This window comes from Accipiter gentilis, chromosome 6, assembly GCF_929443795.1.
Source record: "Accipiter gentilis chromosome 6, bAccGen1.1, whole genome shotgun sequence".
NCBI lineage: Eukaryota > Metazoa > Chordata > Aves > Accipitriformes > Accipitridae > Astur > Astur gentilis.
Window position 1 is genome coordinate 14,656,864 of NC_064885.1, and position 16,376 is coordinate 14,673,239.

General features: G+C 52.6%; 2 protein-coding genes across 3 annotated transcripts in view; one reads left to right on the top strand and one right to left on the bottom strand.

The window, feature by feature from the left end:
• Window positions 1-592: 592 nt before the first annotated feature.
• On the top strand, window positions 593-9,659 carry SRPRB (SRP receptor subunit beta). Its single transcript, XM_049802879.1, has 7 exons — window positions 593-729; window positions 876-970; window positions 1,341-1,418; window positions 3,176-3,258; window positions 3,702-3,838; window positions 4,783-4,837; window positions 7,249-9,659. Exons 1-7 carry the CDS (start codon window positions 618-620, stop codon window positions 7,463-7,465), a joined length of 777 nt encoding a protein of 258 aa, XP_049658836.1. The 5' UTR covers window positions 593-617; the 3' UTR covers window positions 7,466-9,659.
• Window positions 9,660-13,804: 4,145 nt separating this feature from the next.
• Window positions 13,805-16,376, bottom strand: part of SLCO2A1 (solute carrier organic anion transporter family member 2A1) — a 29,473-nt gene continuing 26,901 nt past the window's right edge. For both annotated transcript variants that reach the window (XM_049802869.1, XM_049802870.1), the window contains 5 exons: window positions 15,968-16,127; window positions 15,428-15,597; window positions 15,227-15,291; window positions 14,950-15,070; window positions 13,805-14,817 (listed from right to left, as the gene is read on the bottom strand). In XM_049802869.1, coding sequence (XP_049658826.1) covers window positions 14,697-14,817; window positions 14,950-15,070; window positions 15,227-15,291; window positions 15,428-15,597; window positions 15,968-16,127 — 637 coding nt within the window. In that variant the 3' untranslated portion in view covers window positions 13,805-14,696. The remainder of the gene's footprint in view (window positions 14,818-14,949; window positions 15,071-15,226; window positions 15,292-15,427; window positions 15,598-15,967; window positions 16,128-16,376) is intronic.

A 16,376-nucleotide genomic window follows, 5' to 3' on the forward strand; every position in this document is an offset into this window, starting at 1 on the left:
TGCTCCTCACCCTGCACCACTGTGAAAAGCCTGGCACCATCTTCCTGGTACCTGATACAAATGTGACCATCTCTTCTCCAGGCTCAACAAGTCCTGGTCCCTGACCCTCACCCCACAGGTCGAGCCTCCAGCCCCCTGACCATCTTGGTGGCTCTCTTCTGAGCTTGCTGTCCTTCATGGATGTCTTGCTTGAACTGGGGAGGCGGGCAAAACCAGACGCACTACCTAGTGTGGCCAAACATCTCATGATGTTTGAGTCTCAAATCAAGGACCTGGTGCTGAGCCAAGGGGGCATGATCACCTCCCAGACCTCCAGGGATCTCAGGCCACTGCAGCCGCCCACTACCCCCGGCACCCTGCTGTGCATTAACCCCCCCTCCCTCCATGCGGTAAAGGCAACGTGCTCCCTCACTTCGAGGGCCAGTCCGAGCCGCAGAGCCCTAGGCCTGGACCCGGCCCCGGCCCCCCTCCCCTTTCCCTCCTCCTCCTCAGCGGGGACCCCCCCAGGAACTACAACTCCCGTGAGCCCCCGCGCCCCGGGCCTCCCGACAGCTCTTCCCGGCAGGCCGCGGGGCCGGAAGCGGAAGCGGAACGGCGACGTGTGCGGTCCGCTGGCCATGGCGGGGAGGCTGGAGCCGCACCTGGAGGCGCTGGGACGGGAGCTGCGGCCGCCCGACCCCGCTGTGCTCTCCGTCCTCCTGGCGCTGCTCGCCGTCGCCATCACGCTGCGTGAGTTCTGGCCCGCGGGGGACACCCGCTGTCCAGTCGCGCCCTGGGGGCCTGCCGGGGAGCAGCGGCCCCCGGGCCGCGCTCGCTGAGGGGGGGCGGGTGCCGCCAACGGCGGGCTTAGGTTCCCCCTCCTCTCTCTCTCGTAGTGATCTGGAGGTTCGTGCAGGGCAGGAGGAGCAGCCGGAAGGCGGTGCTGCTGCTGGGCCTCTGCGACGCGGGGAAGACGCTGCTTTTCGCTCGGGTGAGTGGGGAGCCGGGAGCGGGGGGGGGGGGGGGGGGGGGAGCGTAGCGGCTGCGAAGGGGGCCCCGGGCGGGGGAGGTGCCCTGGCGTCCTCTCGCACGGAGGTGGAGGTGCTCTGTAGGGTTTGCAGGCACACTCCCTTCCTTCTTGTTTTAGCAACGTGGAGATTCGGTATATAAATAGATATTTTTTTTCCTTAACGGGTGCTTTTTAAATTCTTTGGGGAAGAAAAAGCCTGAAATTGTTTCATGCACGTAAATTGAAATCAGATATCAGAAGTCTGTTACCCCTTACAGATCACTGAGTGGATGAAATGCGATGCCAGTGTTCCTCCAGTCTCCTTTCTCTGAAAATGACTTTTTTTCCACAGCTGTTGACAGGCAAATACCGCGATACACAGACTTCTATAACCGACAGCTCCGCAGTTTACAGAGTCAGCAATGACAAGGTGAGCAAACAGTTTTTTCAGCTCTAACTTGTGCGTGGTTGCTACAGCCAGCTGGCACCTTTGTTTTTCTGCTCTCTCTGCTAAACCTGGCTTGATGCTTTTTGTGCTGCTCAGTCTTCCCAGCTCGAAATCAGTGCCCGGTTTGGTCTGAGTGTAGGATTTTTCTAGGCAAGCTGTACTGAGAAAGTAGGAAAATACTGGGAGGTATTAGGGACTCCTCGTCTATGCAGGGTTTTTTTTTTTTTGTTTGCATGTCAAATTGTGAAACCTTTTTGATTGAAAACCATGTGTGTATCGTGTTTTGAAAGATGGGTAGTGTGTGGTGGTTTTCTCTATAAAAGAGGAAAAGGAGCTGCTTTTACAAGTGGAGTAAAACACATGGCACTGTGGGGACAGCAGTGTGGTTCGGAGCAGGAGGGAGATTTGTGAGGGAATGTTGTTCTGTTGTGTTTGGTATATTTGCTTGGCAGTAATTTCTGCATCTCCCAAGAAAACCTGAATTTAACAGGCTTAGCAGGCTTAAAAAGAGTCTCCAGCTGAACTTCATATGGTCTCAAAAAGGGTTTGGGTTACTTTCAGGTCTTGGGCTGCCACAGACCTAGTTATTTTCAGTTTATGCTGATCTCTTTTGTTTCAGAAGAGTTTCTTTCTCTTGCTGGGTGCACGTGTGGCAGTGAAAGCTGGCAGCATGTTACGTGCTGGCAAATTGTAGAGGATGTTTTTGTGGCTTCTCTGAGGCAATCTTCAGTAACGGTGGTGATAATAAGAGGTTGAAAACTTAGTAAAGGGAAGTGCAGGGCTTTTTTCTTGTATTTGTGTCTCTAAGATTGAGCAGACAGGAGGGATTTGGAGGGGGAGAGGTGCTGGAATGCTGCAATACGGACTGTTGCTTTTTTTTCTTTAAACTGTAGGCAAGGGTTCTGTTAAAATCCAAGAGCAGTGAGTAGGTAGGGTCTTGTGTAGTGTTCTCTCCCCTCTTGAGAACAATGAGTGTTATCTTGAGAATGGTGACATGGCCCTGCTTTGCCACATCTCAGTCAGGAGCATGTGAGAGGCATTTGTTCTCTTCAGAGTCACTGCTTTTTTCTGGCTGGCAGCCTATGGAAAGGGAAATGTTTGTAGCTTTCAGTTAAAAAAGTGTCTTGCAAAGGCGTTCTTGTGTTATTCCCAGCAAAGTTTTGTTTATTTAGGTAGTCTTGCAGTTGGGTAGATTCTGTGCATGAATAGGTAACCTTGATTCAGAGACTGTGGGATTAGCATTCTGTATCAGGGACTTGCAGGACAGGATTTCGTGGTTTTGCTGTGCAGGGATCTACTTGCTGTCAGGGATGGTGTAAATCTGCTGGTGTACCGAGAGGTGACTGATGAAGCTTTGTCACTCGTGCTGTGCGTGTGGTAGTTGTAGGGGCAGGTACTGTGGATGAGAAATGGGTTGAACATTCTCTTTTCTCTGCGGTCGTGCACTGTTCTCTCGGCTCTGTGGGGTGGCTTGCTGGTGTTGGCACCCTCTTTACTGAGTCCAGACCATGAATGTCGTTCCTCAGCCTTTCTTTTGCCTGTCAGAACTGTTTGGGCTGGTGGAAAGACTGCACCTTGGGGAGAGTCACGTGATTCTGCCTGCTATGGGGATTCACTCACGCACTGCTGCCTCAACGCCAGGCTAACTGGAGTCCAAAATCGGACTGGCTTTCCCTGGTCCGTGATCACAGGTACCCCTAGATTAGGTGTTGCTGATACCTTCTTTCTTCTGTTCCCAGAGTGCTAACGTGACCTTAATCGACCTTCCAGGCCATGAGAGTTTGCGGCTTCAGTTCTTGGAGAGGTTCAAGGCTGCAGCCAGGTAACTTGGAGGAGATTGGCAGGGGAGGAGGGGGAAGGTGATGTTTCGGAAAGGGATAAACCAAATGACGGTGCTGGGGATGCTCTGAGCTGGGCTGGATTTGCTCTGTGTGATGGTGCCCCGAGAGTCAGAGCTGTGCTGTAGGATAGCAGGGGTTAGTTATTGTTCTGCTTTCCCGCTTACCTGTGTTTGTAGTGCATCAGGAGGCAAAGCAGCTGCAGCAGGGAGGGTTAGGGGGTGTGGTATATCCCTGGGGCAGAGAGAGAAAGATTTCCTGCTGGGGCTGGACATGGGGTGTATTTCATCCAGCATGTGCTAACCTGCTCTTGGGTTGGTTGAGATCAGATGTGGAAACGAGTATGTTAGCCCAGGCTGGAATATTTGCAGGGGAAGATGGTGGGAGAGCTTCAGGCCCAGCACATGTTCTTCCCTCTTTCCTCCAGAGGCATTGTGTTTGTGGTGGACAGTGTGGCTTTCCAGCGGGAGGTGAAGGATGTGGCGGAGTTCCTGTACCAGGTCCTGGTTGATAGCACTGTGCTTAAAAATGCACCCGCGCTGCTGATCGCTTGCAATAAGCAAGGTATTGTGTGCTGCCTTGCGGGCTGGACATTCAATTGAGTCCTTGAGTGATAGGGGCTCATGCCATGGGTGCTGAATTTCTTAGGAGTTGGGATTTCAGCAAAATGAAGGCTAGAACTTGGTTTTAAACTTGGACTGCTCAGCAGGAGCATTTCTAGCAGCCATTGGAAGAATTCTTCAGTCAGGTGTGTCTAATAGCATAGTGGAGCACCACTTGGGAGAGCTGCAGCTTTTTAGGTGGGCTTAAGTAAGGCAGTTGGCTTTCTGCTTGTGCAGAACTGTTTTTCTGAATCTGCAGGCAGCAAAAAATAGCATCAACTTGAGCATAATGAACTATCTGTACACATTTGGTAGCCTCAATGTTAAAATCGGGCAGCCATTCAGCTGCCAAGATTATATATTCTCTGTTGATTGGACTAGCAGGAACATCCAGTTACTGGAAAGGACTAGATTTTCGGATCCCTACAAGCATTTACAGTGAAAGTGTGGATCCCTGTATAACAATCTGAAGCTTTTGGGCAGTATCAGGTTTGGTTTTCTTAGTTGCTTCATGCCCTACTTCAGGAGCTGCCTGAGGCCTTCATGGGTCCACATGTCATAGATTAAAAAGTGCTGTGTTGAGCTCCATAATGCTAGGACAGGTGAGAATGCTGGGCCTTGTGAGTGGGACATCAAACCCTGTCCTCTGTTTGAAGCAACTTACTGGCTAGCAAAAAGAAATTAATTCCCTACGTTATACCAGACATTTGGATTGCTCCCATTCACACCTGCAAACCCAAAGCTCCAGCATCCCTTATCCTAGTGCAAACGCAGCCATCTTTGTCCTGGTAACTTTTATGACTGCACAGTGTGTGCAGGTCTTACTGTAGCTTTAGGAGGAGGAACCAGGTTCTGAATTCTGACATAAAACCAAAGAGCCGATTTAATTTTCTTTTCTGTCTCTAGATGTCACAATGGCAAAATCAGCAAAACTTATTCAACAGCAGCTGGAGAAAGAGCTGTAAGTATGAAATTGGATCTTAAACCCTCTGAGCTGCTCTATTCTCTCTTCTCCTTTCTATCTCTTACCTCAGTGCTCAGTGAGCTTCCTTGAGCCACATCGAAGTTCATTGTAGAAACAGAGCAGTCTGTTTTTTCTGTGTAGGTGTAACCAGGATGAGAGAAGATTGCTCCTTGCTAAAGCATGCAAAAAAGCAGTAGGCACAGACAGCGTATTGCCTCCTAGAAGCTGTGGGTTGGAGAAACAACATCCCAATCCTTTCCTAAAAGCTGCCATCCCCTAAGGGATAACCTCCCGTGGCCCAGGGCACTGTCCTTTCTCAGGTACAGGCAGGGTTGGTTTCCAAATGTCAGACTTTCTGTGAGTGGTGTGAAGATCTCAGTAGCTCTGCTTGGTTTTACTGGCACAGGTTTTTTTGCAGGGCTGCTCTGGTGTGAAAGGGCTTGGCACACAAAGCTTGACAGCTGGGAAAACACCATCTAGTTTTCCTGGTCTGCTAAGAGGCATTGCAGGGGCCTGTTTGGGACCCTGTGTTGGCTCTGTATCCCCCCTAGGAAGGACATTAACCTGGGAAGACAAATGATGTATGATCTGTTGCTAATTTTAAGCTGTAGGAGGAAGTGGAAGGAGGAGAAAGTGGCTTGTAAACTGTGCTACATTGTAAGCTTCCAGCTGAATGAGCTGCACTGTCAACAGCTGGCAAGTCCATCTGGGGAGGGGGCAAGTAGAAGATGATTTTTTTAAGCTATATTTAATCTCTCTGCATGAAGATTCTGTCTGTGAGTCCCCTAATTGTAGTTGGGTCAAATCAGCTCTGGGAGAGACATTTGCAGCTCTTGTGCTGTGGTGGACTTCTCCACCAGCATCTAGTAGAGATTTTCCTTCCTCACACTCAGAACTGGGTATTTTGCCTTCCTGTTGCTTGTGGGACCTGTTTGCTGGTTTGCAGTTAATGGGAAGGTGGTCTTGGAGGTAGGAGGAGGAGTGTAGCTCTTTGGTCTCCAAACAAATGCATGTTTGTGGGATCTGGCCATCTTGTTGCCAAGTGGTGGACTTGGCAGTGTTCGGTTTACAGTTGGACTCGATCTTAAGGGTCTTTTCCAGCCTAAATGATTCTGTGATTCTACAGTCTCTTCGGCCAGTAGACGGCAGCAGGGTTATTTGTGCTGGTGCCTGTTCCAGGCTGAATACCTGACCTTCCTGTTTTTAAGGGAATTAGTTGCCACATATTCAAGCTCTCCAGGAAAATAAGCATTCCCTGGTTTGCCAGTTGCCTGTGTGTAGAAGTTGGATTTCTAGGTAGGTTATATGTGCCCTGTTAAGCAGTGTTATTCCTGCAGGCTGGCAGATTGCTGCCATCCTCCTCCCTGCGCTGCCGTAGTTGGATGTCCTTGTGTGGAGAACCCAAGGCAGTGTCCTCTCTTATTCCTGAACTCACACCTCTTGGCAGTGTTGTTCTTTGCCTGTGCCCCGTTAATTTAGCTCCATCCTGTGAATAAGGAGTAGCTGGGGTTGACTGAGAAGGAGGCACTGCCAGACTGCTCTGTCTCTGGAAGAGATGGAGCAGTCCAGCCATGAGGCTCTACTAGGCAGTTGAAGACCCGGGGAGAGATTGCTCTTTGCATCTCTGCCTAGTGCAGCCCCTTAACTTCCCTAGCCTTGCTTTTTGGGACCTCGGAGGCAGTCAGGTCGCAGTGCCTCTGCATCTGTTGGGCTCTTCCATCTCCCCGTGCTTCTTCTGCCTTGGATGCCTGGTGAGTGTGGATAAGGGGTCCATCCTTCCTCTCCACACATGGCAGGGAGTCGAAATGATGCAGCAAGCTGCAGAAGCAGTAGTGACATTGCAGCCTGGTCCCTGGGCAAACATTGCTCATGGGAGCAGTGGGGAGACTTGATCCCCCTCTCAGTCCCCAAAGGTGTTTGGCACACTCAGGTGGCAGTGCGGTGAGGCCCTGCATGATGCCTGATATCATGGGTGCTTTTCTCTTCCCAGTTAATCTGTTAAACTAGTGCAGATCCTGAGCCCTGTGAGCTAAATCATGTGTAATTCCTGGTGACTGGTGTCTGCCACAGGGATATTGGGGAAATTCAGATGAGGACATCATCGCCTGACTCTTGCTGCTGTTTATTACAAAACAAAACCTGTTTAAGCACCCTCTTATTGAGTGGCCTGTTGTCTGTCTTGCTCTCTGGAGCCTCTCTGCAGTTATGCCTTCCAGCAGGTTTTTAGGAGAAGTTGCCAAAGTGCCTGTCCTTGCCTTTGCCTCACAGGGCAGAGCCATGGGACCTTGTATCCTTGGTGTAGTTGGCATTCTGCTGACAGAGTTGGGTCCAAAATATCTCAGCAGCCATGGTGTAGGTAATATTCCCCTGCTTCACAGTTCTTGACCCTTTCCCTTCTCTGCTTGCAGCAATACCTTACGAGTGACCCGCTCTGCAGCCCCCACCAGTCTGGATGGCTCAGCTACTGGGGGACCTACCCAACTGGGGAAGAAGGGCAAGGACTTCGACTTCTCCCAGCTACCCATGAAGGTGGAATTTGTGGAGTGCAGTGCTCGGGGCAGCAAGGGAGAGGAGGGAGATGCTGACTTCGAGGGTCTTGAGAAATGGCTGGCCAAGATCGCCTGAACGGAGAAGGGCAGGGCTGGAGGGAGAGACCTGGGGAGGCTGGGGGGCAGGACACTTGGGGACTGAAAGGAAAAAGGTGGTCTGAAGCACTCAAATCTCATCTTGCTGTAGAAAGAAGAAACTTAAACTGGAAGTCAGCATTGTGGCATCTTCCTCTGCTGCTCATGGGCTTGGGAGCAACATGACACAATTGCTGGTGTGATTTTCTCTGTCTCTTCACACTGCAACCTTTTTTTTCACCTCCCCTCTTCCTTTATCTTCCTCTGGGATGTTGATCCTCTGGCCTTCTGTGTTTCTTTAATCTTTAGACTTTTCATTTGGTAGTTGCCAAGCAAATTAGGAAGGAGTGCACTTCAGGTGAGATTGGAGTCTGCGTGTCATCTTCTGCCTTTGTTTAGCTTTGCAACCCTGTTGCCTCTCAGAACTAGTGATCACCTCCTGATTCGGACTTTTTTCCCCAGCCTTTCGCTGCTTGGGAGCACTGTGCACATCACCTATGCTGCCCCAGCAAAGTGCACAGACTCTCTCTCTGAGTTGGCCAATCATTGAGGAGAGTATAAAAAGCTGTTTTTCTCTGTCTCCTACCTTCCTATTCTTCCAAACTGGTGCACCTGTTTCTGTGGGACTGGAGTGATCTATTAAATGCCAAAACCAGGCTGGCTGCACTGCCTTTGTCACTGTGCACTCCAGCTGTGGTGCCTGTGTCTTTGGGTGATTTCCACTGTTGGACAGTTCTTGGGAGTTTTTCTTTAACTGAAGGCTATGTCTTGAAAGCTTGTTTTGCTCTGCTTCTCCTTCCCATAATTCAGGCTCTTCTCCCACAGACATGTAAGTACACTCTCCAAGTGGCAGAGTTATAGTAGGGTCTTCACTTGAAACAGTGAGGTGGGCATGTTTTTAGATTTGTACCTACATTACGTGTGAGATCTGGCACGATAGTCATTTGTTGTGCAGTGTCCTGCCCGTCTCCTGCTCCGGTGATGTCAGTAAGATATTTTTTGTGTGTGTAATTAGTCAGCAATTGTGGCAAAGTGAGAGGAAAGGTCAAGGAACTGCTAGCACATTAGTCTGATTCCTCCTTCTGAGGAAGATGCTCAGTGAAGAGGGGGAAGAAATGTGAGATTTTCCCAGTTCATTCTCATTTGTCTGTGGTGTTTAAAGCCAAAGCTGTTGCTGTGTGTGATCTCAACTGTTAATCTTGCAGGGAAGATTCAGGGAATGCCTGTCATGGTAGTTATCTCAGTGGCTCACGAGGCTGCTCAGAGGCTTGGAGTGTTGAAAGGCTCTGATTCAGAATGCTTCTAACTGTCCAAGGGGCATTTGCTCTCCTCCTTCCCATGCTCTGGCCGGGAACATTGGTTATCCAAAGGGAGATCTTCCAGCAGCATTGGTGTTTGGTCAGATGGGAGACAAGCCCCTGGTGCTGTGCTGGGCGTTCAGCTTCCCCTTCCTGAACAGCACAGCCTTAAAACACAGTTGCCCTGCTTGGCAACTTCATACAGCTTTGTGCTCTGATGGGCTGTCATTTCTGTGCAGCACCTAAGTGAGGATGATTGCTTTCCACACCACATATTTTTTTTATTGTGAGGTCCTATGGCATTGAAATTTTTCCTTTGTTTTTGTTGCTTCCCCTTTTGTTTTAGGGTAGGAGGGAGTGGCTGGCTCCTGGTAGACTTTTTATGTCCTTTGCAGACTCCTCTCTGATGCTTCCTTCATCGCTCAACTAGTCTTGTGTTCTTTTCCTTTTCGTCTGGGGCATTCTCTGCTTCCCTGTAGCATTGCCAAGTGTTAGTAGCAAGAGCAAGGTCCTGTGCTCATGATGGAGCTGGGCCTTGCATTTCTAGTCTTGTGAACCCAGTGGCTCTTCTGCTATCCATGTAGGAGGTGGGGAGGGTTATGTTCACAAAGTATGTTATATTCTTATGTTTCCTGCAGCCAGAGCATTGTTGGAACATGTTTGTCATGCTTTGAACTCTAGCTGGAGATCCTTCCTAGGCTGCCTGCTTTGAATCTGTAATGCTGAAGTGAGAATATTGCTGTTTCTTTGGGTGGTTATTCTACTTGCGATGACTTGTCTCCTTGAAAAGCAGAGGCCAAGCACCAGCCTCTGCTGGGTTAAGGGGGGAAGGTAGCATGAGGCCATGGTTGGTTTTAAGTTATTCTTACTAAAAGTATTCCTTAAATAAAATTTTTTGCTTAAATGTTTGTTCTCAAGTCTTGCTTTAGTCTGCCTGCATTTGTTCTGAGTCTTCTCAGTGGTGTCAAATCTGCATGAACTGGGACTTTGCTTCTGCTCAGCATGATGATGGAGATCAACCTTCCTGCTTGGTGGCCAGCTCTGTCTTGTCAAAAAACAATGCTTCCTCCACACACAGGGCTTTTGGGGTGGTTTTTTTTGCGGGAGGGGTACGTATTTACTCCTTAGTCTGAATATTGGAGACTTGATAAAAACTGCCAACCCAGAAACTTAAAAAAGGTACTTTACTCAAATGCACCGGGAAACTTGAGCCTGCTGCAGTGCACTGTGTGCAGCTGTTGTGGTTTAAGTCACAGAGCGCTTGCCCTGCTCTGTGGCAGAGGTGGCTATGGCACCCTGCATCTTTACAGCTGGATGGAGAAGCCTTGGCTTTCCCTGCCTGAGCATGGCTGGGGGGTGGCTCTGTGGCTGCATGGCTGAGCTGGGCCTGCACCCAGTGCTGCTCATGCTGGAGGATGGACTGTCCTTTGGGCTGTTGCAGAGCTGCATGTGTTTTTTTGGGCTGCGCTCTGTGATTTGCCTGTTAAATAGTTGGGGCTGTTTTTTCTCCGGTGGCTAACGGGAAAAAGGCAGAACTGGAAACTCTGAATGTTGTTTTCTTGGTGTTGTTCTTCCCACCCCCCCCCGCCCCGCCGTCAGTTTTATGCTTTGTTTTTTTGCTCTTACCTTCCTTCCAGCCTGTGGCTTTGTGCTGACCTCGCAAGTTGCTCCTCAGGCTGCAGCTTGGCATCCGGTGTGTTTAAATGGCTTTGGTGAGGTAGCAGGATGTGATAAACTCAGTCCCTTCTGCTCCAGCTGCCTGACCCAGAGTCAGTCACTCTGCTGCATTTACACATCTGCAGGGATTGAGGCTTTCACTGTACTTTCAAGCTCTTTTGATCAATGTTTTTCACTATGGGTTGTGCTTTGCCTGCAAATTGTTCCCCTGGAAAGGAAGGGTGCTTTCGGAGGAGATTGACAAGCACAGTGAGATCCAGGATAGCAGAAACCACATCAAAGTGGAGGACCGATTGCTGAAAGGCAAAGAAAAGCAAAAATAGCATGATGCCTGAACACTGGCATCTTAGTGGTGCTGGTTTCCAAGGCTCCCAAAACCAGATGTTGTAACTGTGACCTTTCCTGTGCATGAAGCCATTGGTCAGCCCCAGCCACCTTGACACCTTTGGGGCCAGGAGCTTCTGTGTTGGCCCTATTTGGGCCACCTTGTATGCTTTTGCTGGCTGGCACCTCCTGGGGCTTGTCCAGCTTGATGTTACCCCTGATGGGATGAAGGTGGAGAAAGCAGAGTTAAGGAAGGTCATGTGGGTGTTGAGGGAAAACTTGCCAAGTGGAGGGGGAACGGAAAGAGGAGTAGCATGGACAGACCTAATTTTCACAAAGACTTGCTAATCCAGAGCAAATCCAAGGCAGCTCCGCTCCTGTTCTCTTCCCTCCTCTGCTCTCCTGTCCCTTTACTCCCTCCATGAGCATGGATGCAAGCAGGACTGTTTGCCAAGAATACAGTGAAGAGTAAAGTCACACCTTGCCCTGCACAGTGATGGAGTAAGGACAGCAGAGGCTGAACACATTTACCTAAGAAAACTCTTCCGCTCTTGTCCTGTCCCTCCCTATCCCGTCCAGGTCATCTCTCTTCTAGTCTGTGATGCTGCCCAGGAGGAGATACAGCCGCAATGTAAGGGAGGAGGAAATTGTCGTGGCCCTGACTGGCCCATACTCCTTGCTCATGGGCCCAGGAGCCCCATCTTGCCAGAGCCCTGGCCCTTCAGTCCCTTCCTGAGCTACATTGTAGGTGTAGCCATCTCCAGCTAGGCCACGGCCATGTCTGTGCCTGGCCATGGACCTTGCTGATCCAGACCCGCCAACTGACTCTCCAGCATCCTTTTCTATCTCATCCCTGTGGATAAGTATTGCTGATCCGAACCAGCAGCATCTGGCACGGTCCCCTACAGGTGGCAAATGTGCTTCAGCAGCCACCCCTCCTGCAGAAGCCGTGGAAGAGATGTGACCTTCTCAGACCAAGTGCAGTCATGTCAAGCCCCTTGCTCTTGGCTTCACCTTTTAGCAGCATCTGCTTGGTGAGGTGGATGGTGTGTCCTTTGCCTGGCACCAGGCACCTGTCAAGCGGTGCTCCCATGTCACCCTCTACAGGTGATGGCAGGCCATCATCATCAGTGGGTGCATCCCCATGTCCCACTAGCTGACACTTCTCTTCCCCTTGTAGTGGGCTGCCTTTATCCTGCCAGGAAAGGAGAGGTCCTGGGTAATGCTGCGGGGCAGAAGCTCTGCCGGAGCAGATCAGGGAGGCCCTGGAGCTGCTGCACTCCCTTCAGTGATGTGACAGGCAGGGATACATCCTGCACAAACCTGCCCCTACCTGCAGTCCTTTCCATGCTACCTACAGTCCTCTGTGCACTGCCTGTGGGCCTCTGCCTGCATCCACGTGCCTGCTGCCTGCTCTGCCCTACCTGCTGCCCCCTTCCATCAGCCCCATACCTGTGCACCCTGCTTGCAGCCCCTATGCCATTCCTGCAGGCCCCCTGCCTGTACACTCCTGCACTATGCTTGCAGACCCCTGCCTGTAAACCCTTGCCTGCAACAGCCTGTCCCTTGCCCACAGACCCTTCCTGCAGCCCCCTGCAGCCTGCCTAGAGCTCTGTGCCCAGAGCTGCATGCCTGCAAACCTCTGCTCTGTCCCTGCAGCTCCCTGCCCACTATCTGTAGACCCCTGCCCACAGACCCTTCCTGCAGCCCTCTGAAAACTGCCTGCAGCCCTTGCCCACTGAACTTTCCTGCAACCCGCGGCACGCTGTCTGCAACCTCCGGGCCGCTGCCTGCAGCCCCCTTCCTGCAGCTCCATGCCCAAAGCCCCCTGCCCACAACCCCCTGCTTACAGTCCCCTGCACCCAGCCTAGAACCCCCTGCCTGCATCCCAACAACAGAACCCCCTGCACTCTGACTGCAGCACCAGGCTAACAGACCCCTGCCTGCCCTGCCTACAGCCCCCTGCCATCGGCTCATTCCCACATCCCCATGCATCCTGCCTAGACCTCCCAGCCCCACGGCCACAGCCACTTGCCTGCAAACAGCTGCTCCCTGCCCGCTGCCTGCAGACCTCTGCCGACAGATCCATGCCTGCAGCTCCCTGCCCAATGCAGCCACCTGCCTGCATCCCCATGCCAGATGCCCACTCTACCCTACCCACAGCCCTCTGCACCCTGCATGCAGGTCCATGCACCCTGCCTGTAGACCCCTACCCACATCCCTACTGCAACCCCTTGCATCCTGCCTGCAGCCTCATTTCCACAGACCCTTGCCTCCTGCCCCTGCCTGCAACTCACTGCCAACACCCCTGGGCCTATAGCTCTTGCCCTCAGCTGCCTACATCTTGCCTAGTGCTCCATGCCCAAGCCCTCTGCCCACAGCCCCATAACTGCAGCACCCTGCCCCCAGCCTGCAGACTCCTGCACGCCACCTGCAGTCCTCTGCCTTCATCCCCATGCCCAAAGCTTACTGGGCCATCAGCCCCATACCTGTAGCACCCTGCCTGCAGCCCCCTGGGCCATGCCTGCAAGCCTTTCGCCTGCAGCTCCCTCCCCACAGACCCTTCCTGCTGCCCCATGAACCCTGCCTGCAACCCCCTGCCCACAAGCCATGCCTGCACCCACCTGAACTATCCTGGCAGTCCTCTGCTTCCAACACCCTGCCTGCAACCCCCTGTCCTTTGCCTGCAGCCCCCTACACCCTGCCTGCAGTTCCTGCTCACAGCCCCTTCCTGCAGCTCACTGCACCCTGTCTCTAGCCCCCCCTGCCCAAAGCCCCCTGCCCACAGCCCCCTGCCTCCAGCCTGTTTTACTCTGCCTGCAGCCCACTGCACCCTGCCTGCAACCTTCTATGATAGCAACACCAGGGCAACAGACCCCTGCCTGCAGCCCCTCGTGTGCAGCATTCTGCCCCCCCAGCCCCATGCCCACGGCTCCCACTGCACCCTGCCTGCACACTCCTGCTGCTTTGCCTTTGCCACCCCCAACCCCCCACCCCTGCCTACTGTGTGCTGAATTGTGCAGGCACCTTTTGGCATGGGGCTGTGGGCAGGGTGCACAGGGCTGTGGGCAGGGGGGGCTGCAGGCAGGGAGCTGCTGGCATGGGACCAGAGGCAGGGTGCAGTAGACTGCAGGCATTGTGCTGCGGGCCAGCAGGTTTCATGGGGTTTCATGCGCTCTGCGCAGCCCCTCGTAGCCCCCACATCACTGGTGGAGCATGCGTCCCATCTGCCACCATTTCTTCACCTTTGCCTGCGAGGGATGCGCTCAGCATCTGCCAGGGTGCGACCTGCAGGCATCCCCACTGCCTTGCCTTGCCTTGCCGGTGGGGACAGCTCTTGGGCTGGGGGGGAGACCAGCAAAGCACCGCAGTTGGAAAAGTGACCTTTATTTAAAAAAAAAAGAGCAACAAACCCCCAAATGTTCTGCAATAAACTCCTAGTGATAACTTTTCACAATATGTGTGCTGTGTCCACGCTGACCTCTGCGAGGGGTGCGGACGGACGGGGGACACGGGGCAGCCCCACAGGGTTGGCAGCCATCTCCCGTGCTCCTGTCCCAGCCTGGAGGGCATTACCCATCTGGAAATGTCACGTCGGAGCGGGGACCATCACCCACAGCAGGCACCTCTCTGCGTATATGGGATGGGGCTGCACTCCAGCCTCTGTCTGCCTCCTGCTCCAGGTAGTGGGGGGCTGCCCCTCCCCAAAGCGATGGGCAAGGTGCAGCTGGAAACCCTGGGAGGAGCCGGTCCCGGGAAGGGGCTGGCATGGAGCGTCCGTTGCTGGGAGCATGACGGTGCCACGGGCTGCAGGAGAGGAGCTCATAGCTGCTAAGGTGAGAAGTCGCTCCCTTAGGAGGAAGAACAAACCCAAAAAAGACAAAAAGTACTGGCAGTGGGTAATGGGGCGTGCAGAGTCAGTCCTTGAGTGGGCTACACCAGCCCCGCTGCCTTCTCCTGCACGTTGTACTCCTTGCTCCTCTTCACCTTCCAGCTGATGAGTGCAAGAAGGATGGTGCCCACCACCTTGTAGCCCACCTGTAGCCCCAGGTATCTGTTGGGAGAAGAGCAGGGAGATGCCATGTCTGGAGGTGGCACCTCCAGCCAGCACCAGGCTGAGCTGGGGACCATCCCTCTGGTCATCCCTGCCAGGAGGGATGCTTGGGGGCGGGACACAGGGGGGTACCTGTTGCGGAGGAAGTCATTGTTGTAGTAGGCGCAGAACCGGCGCTGGGTGCACTGCTTCTGCCAGTAGATGCAGGAGGAGTCGATGAGGGCACCAAACATGGCCGGAGCCGGCAGCCATGCTTTGGAGAGGAGAGGATGGAGTCATGCTGCCTGCCCTGCCCTGCCTGCATCCTTTGCCTGCTGTCCCCGAGGAGGTTCAACACCTCCTGGGGCTTGAGCAAGCCTCTGAGCAGTCTGCTGCCTTCCCCCAGCCTCATTAGGAGATAGACACTCACCCAGCAGCCTCATTAGTAAGAACTGGACTCCGATGGCAAACGACTTCTCGTCCTGGTTCACCACCCTGCAGGGAAGAAGCCATGGGAGGTCAGAGCCACCAGCCGTGGCTCTGCATTTGGCCAAGCACTTTGATCCCAGCATGGGGAACCCATCACTCCACGCTTCCCCCAGTGCCTTTTGAAACCCCTGCACATGCTCACCGTAAAACCATCATGTAGAGGGGGTTGTGGGACAGGCAGGCTACCAGGGCAGCAAAGGAGATAAGGAATATGGCAGGAAGGAGCATGTGGGAGCAGCTGAGTGGACAGGATCCTGTCTTGGCAGAGGACAGCCCGTTCCCACCAGGGATCAGGGAACAGTTCTTGTAGATCTGTTGGAAACATTTGGAAAAAACAAATATAAAACTCTCAAAGCCCAGAGCTGGGTTTTTAGCAACGCACCAGACCACAGCACTTTGCAGAAGACTGACGAGAGTGTCAGCTCCAATTTTAAGGCACGGCCACTACATCCTGCAATGGGATGTGCTACCATCCCTACTTCTCCAAGCAGACTCCCAGGGCATTCATTACAGCAATCTTTTGTTGCACCTCCTCAGGACTTAAGTTCCTCTAGCAGACCTCCCTGCCCACCGTGTCAAAAAGGCTCTACCCCTTTATTGCATTTGTCAGGTTCCTACAGCATCGCTGCAGCCTCCACCAAGCAAGGTGCACTTTGCTTTGTAAACCACTTGTTTTACTCACCACTTGTTTGGGAGTGGAAGAATTAGCAGTGCTGTTTGTGCAGCCAGCAAAGCAGGGGGAGAGGTACTCCACGTTGTTTTCTCCACACACTGGGTGAAAGATGTGCTCAGAGCAGTGGCACCCACTCGGCGTCTTAACCTGCTGCTGGGAACTCAATGTACTGCCAAAAAGGAGGAGAAAAAAATTTTAAAAAATTAAGAAATAAGACAGGAGGAAGAAAAATCCCTCTTACAAGTTAGCCAGTTTCCCCATTCCTATTTGCGCTGGGACACCGCCAGCAGCAGGCTGGCCTTGTGCCAGACCCTGATCCCCAGCAGGTACCTCTGCAAGTGTACAGTGAATTTAACAGTAATTATATTATGTCTGCAAACAAGTACTTACACACTTACTCCCCCCCCCATCCCACTGA

Coding starts and splice junctions, on each gene's coding strand:
- SRPRB (XM_049802879.1), top strand. CDS start 618: ATGGCGGGGAGGCTGGAGCCGCACCTGGAGGCGCTGGGACGGGAGCTG. Junction 730..875: donor CGCCGTCGCCATCACGCTGC/GTGAGTTCTGGC, acceptor TCTCTCTCGTAG/TGATCTGGAGGTTCGTGCAG. Junction 3,259..3,701: donor AGGTTCAAGGCTGCAGCCAG/GTAACTTGGAGG, acceptor TCTTTCCTCCAG/AGGCATTGTGTTTGTGGTGG.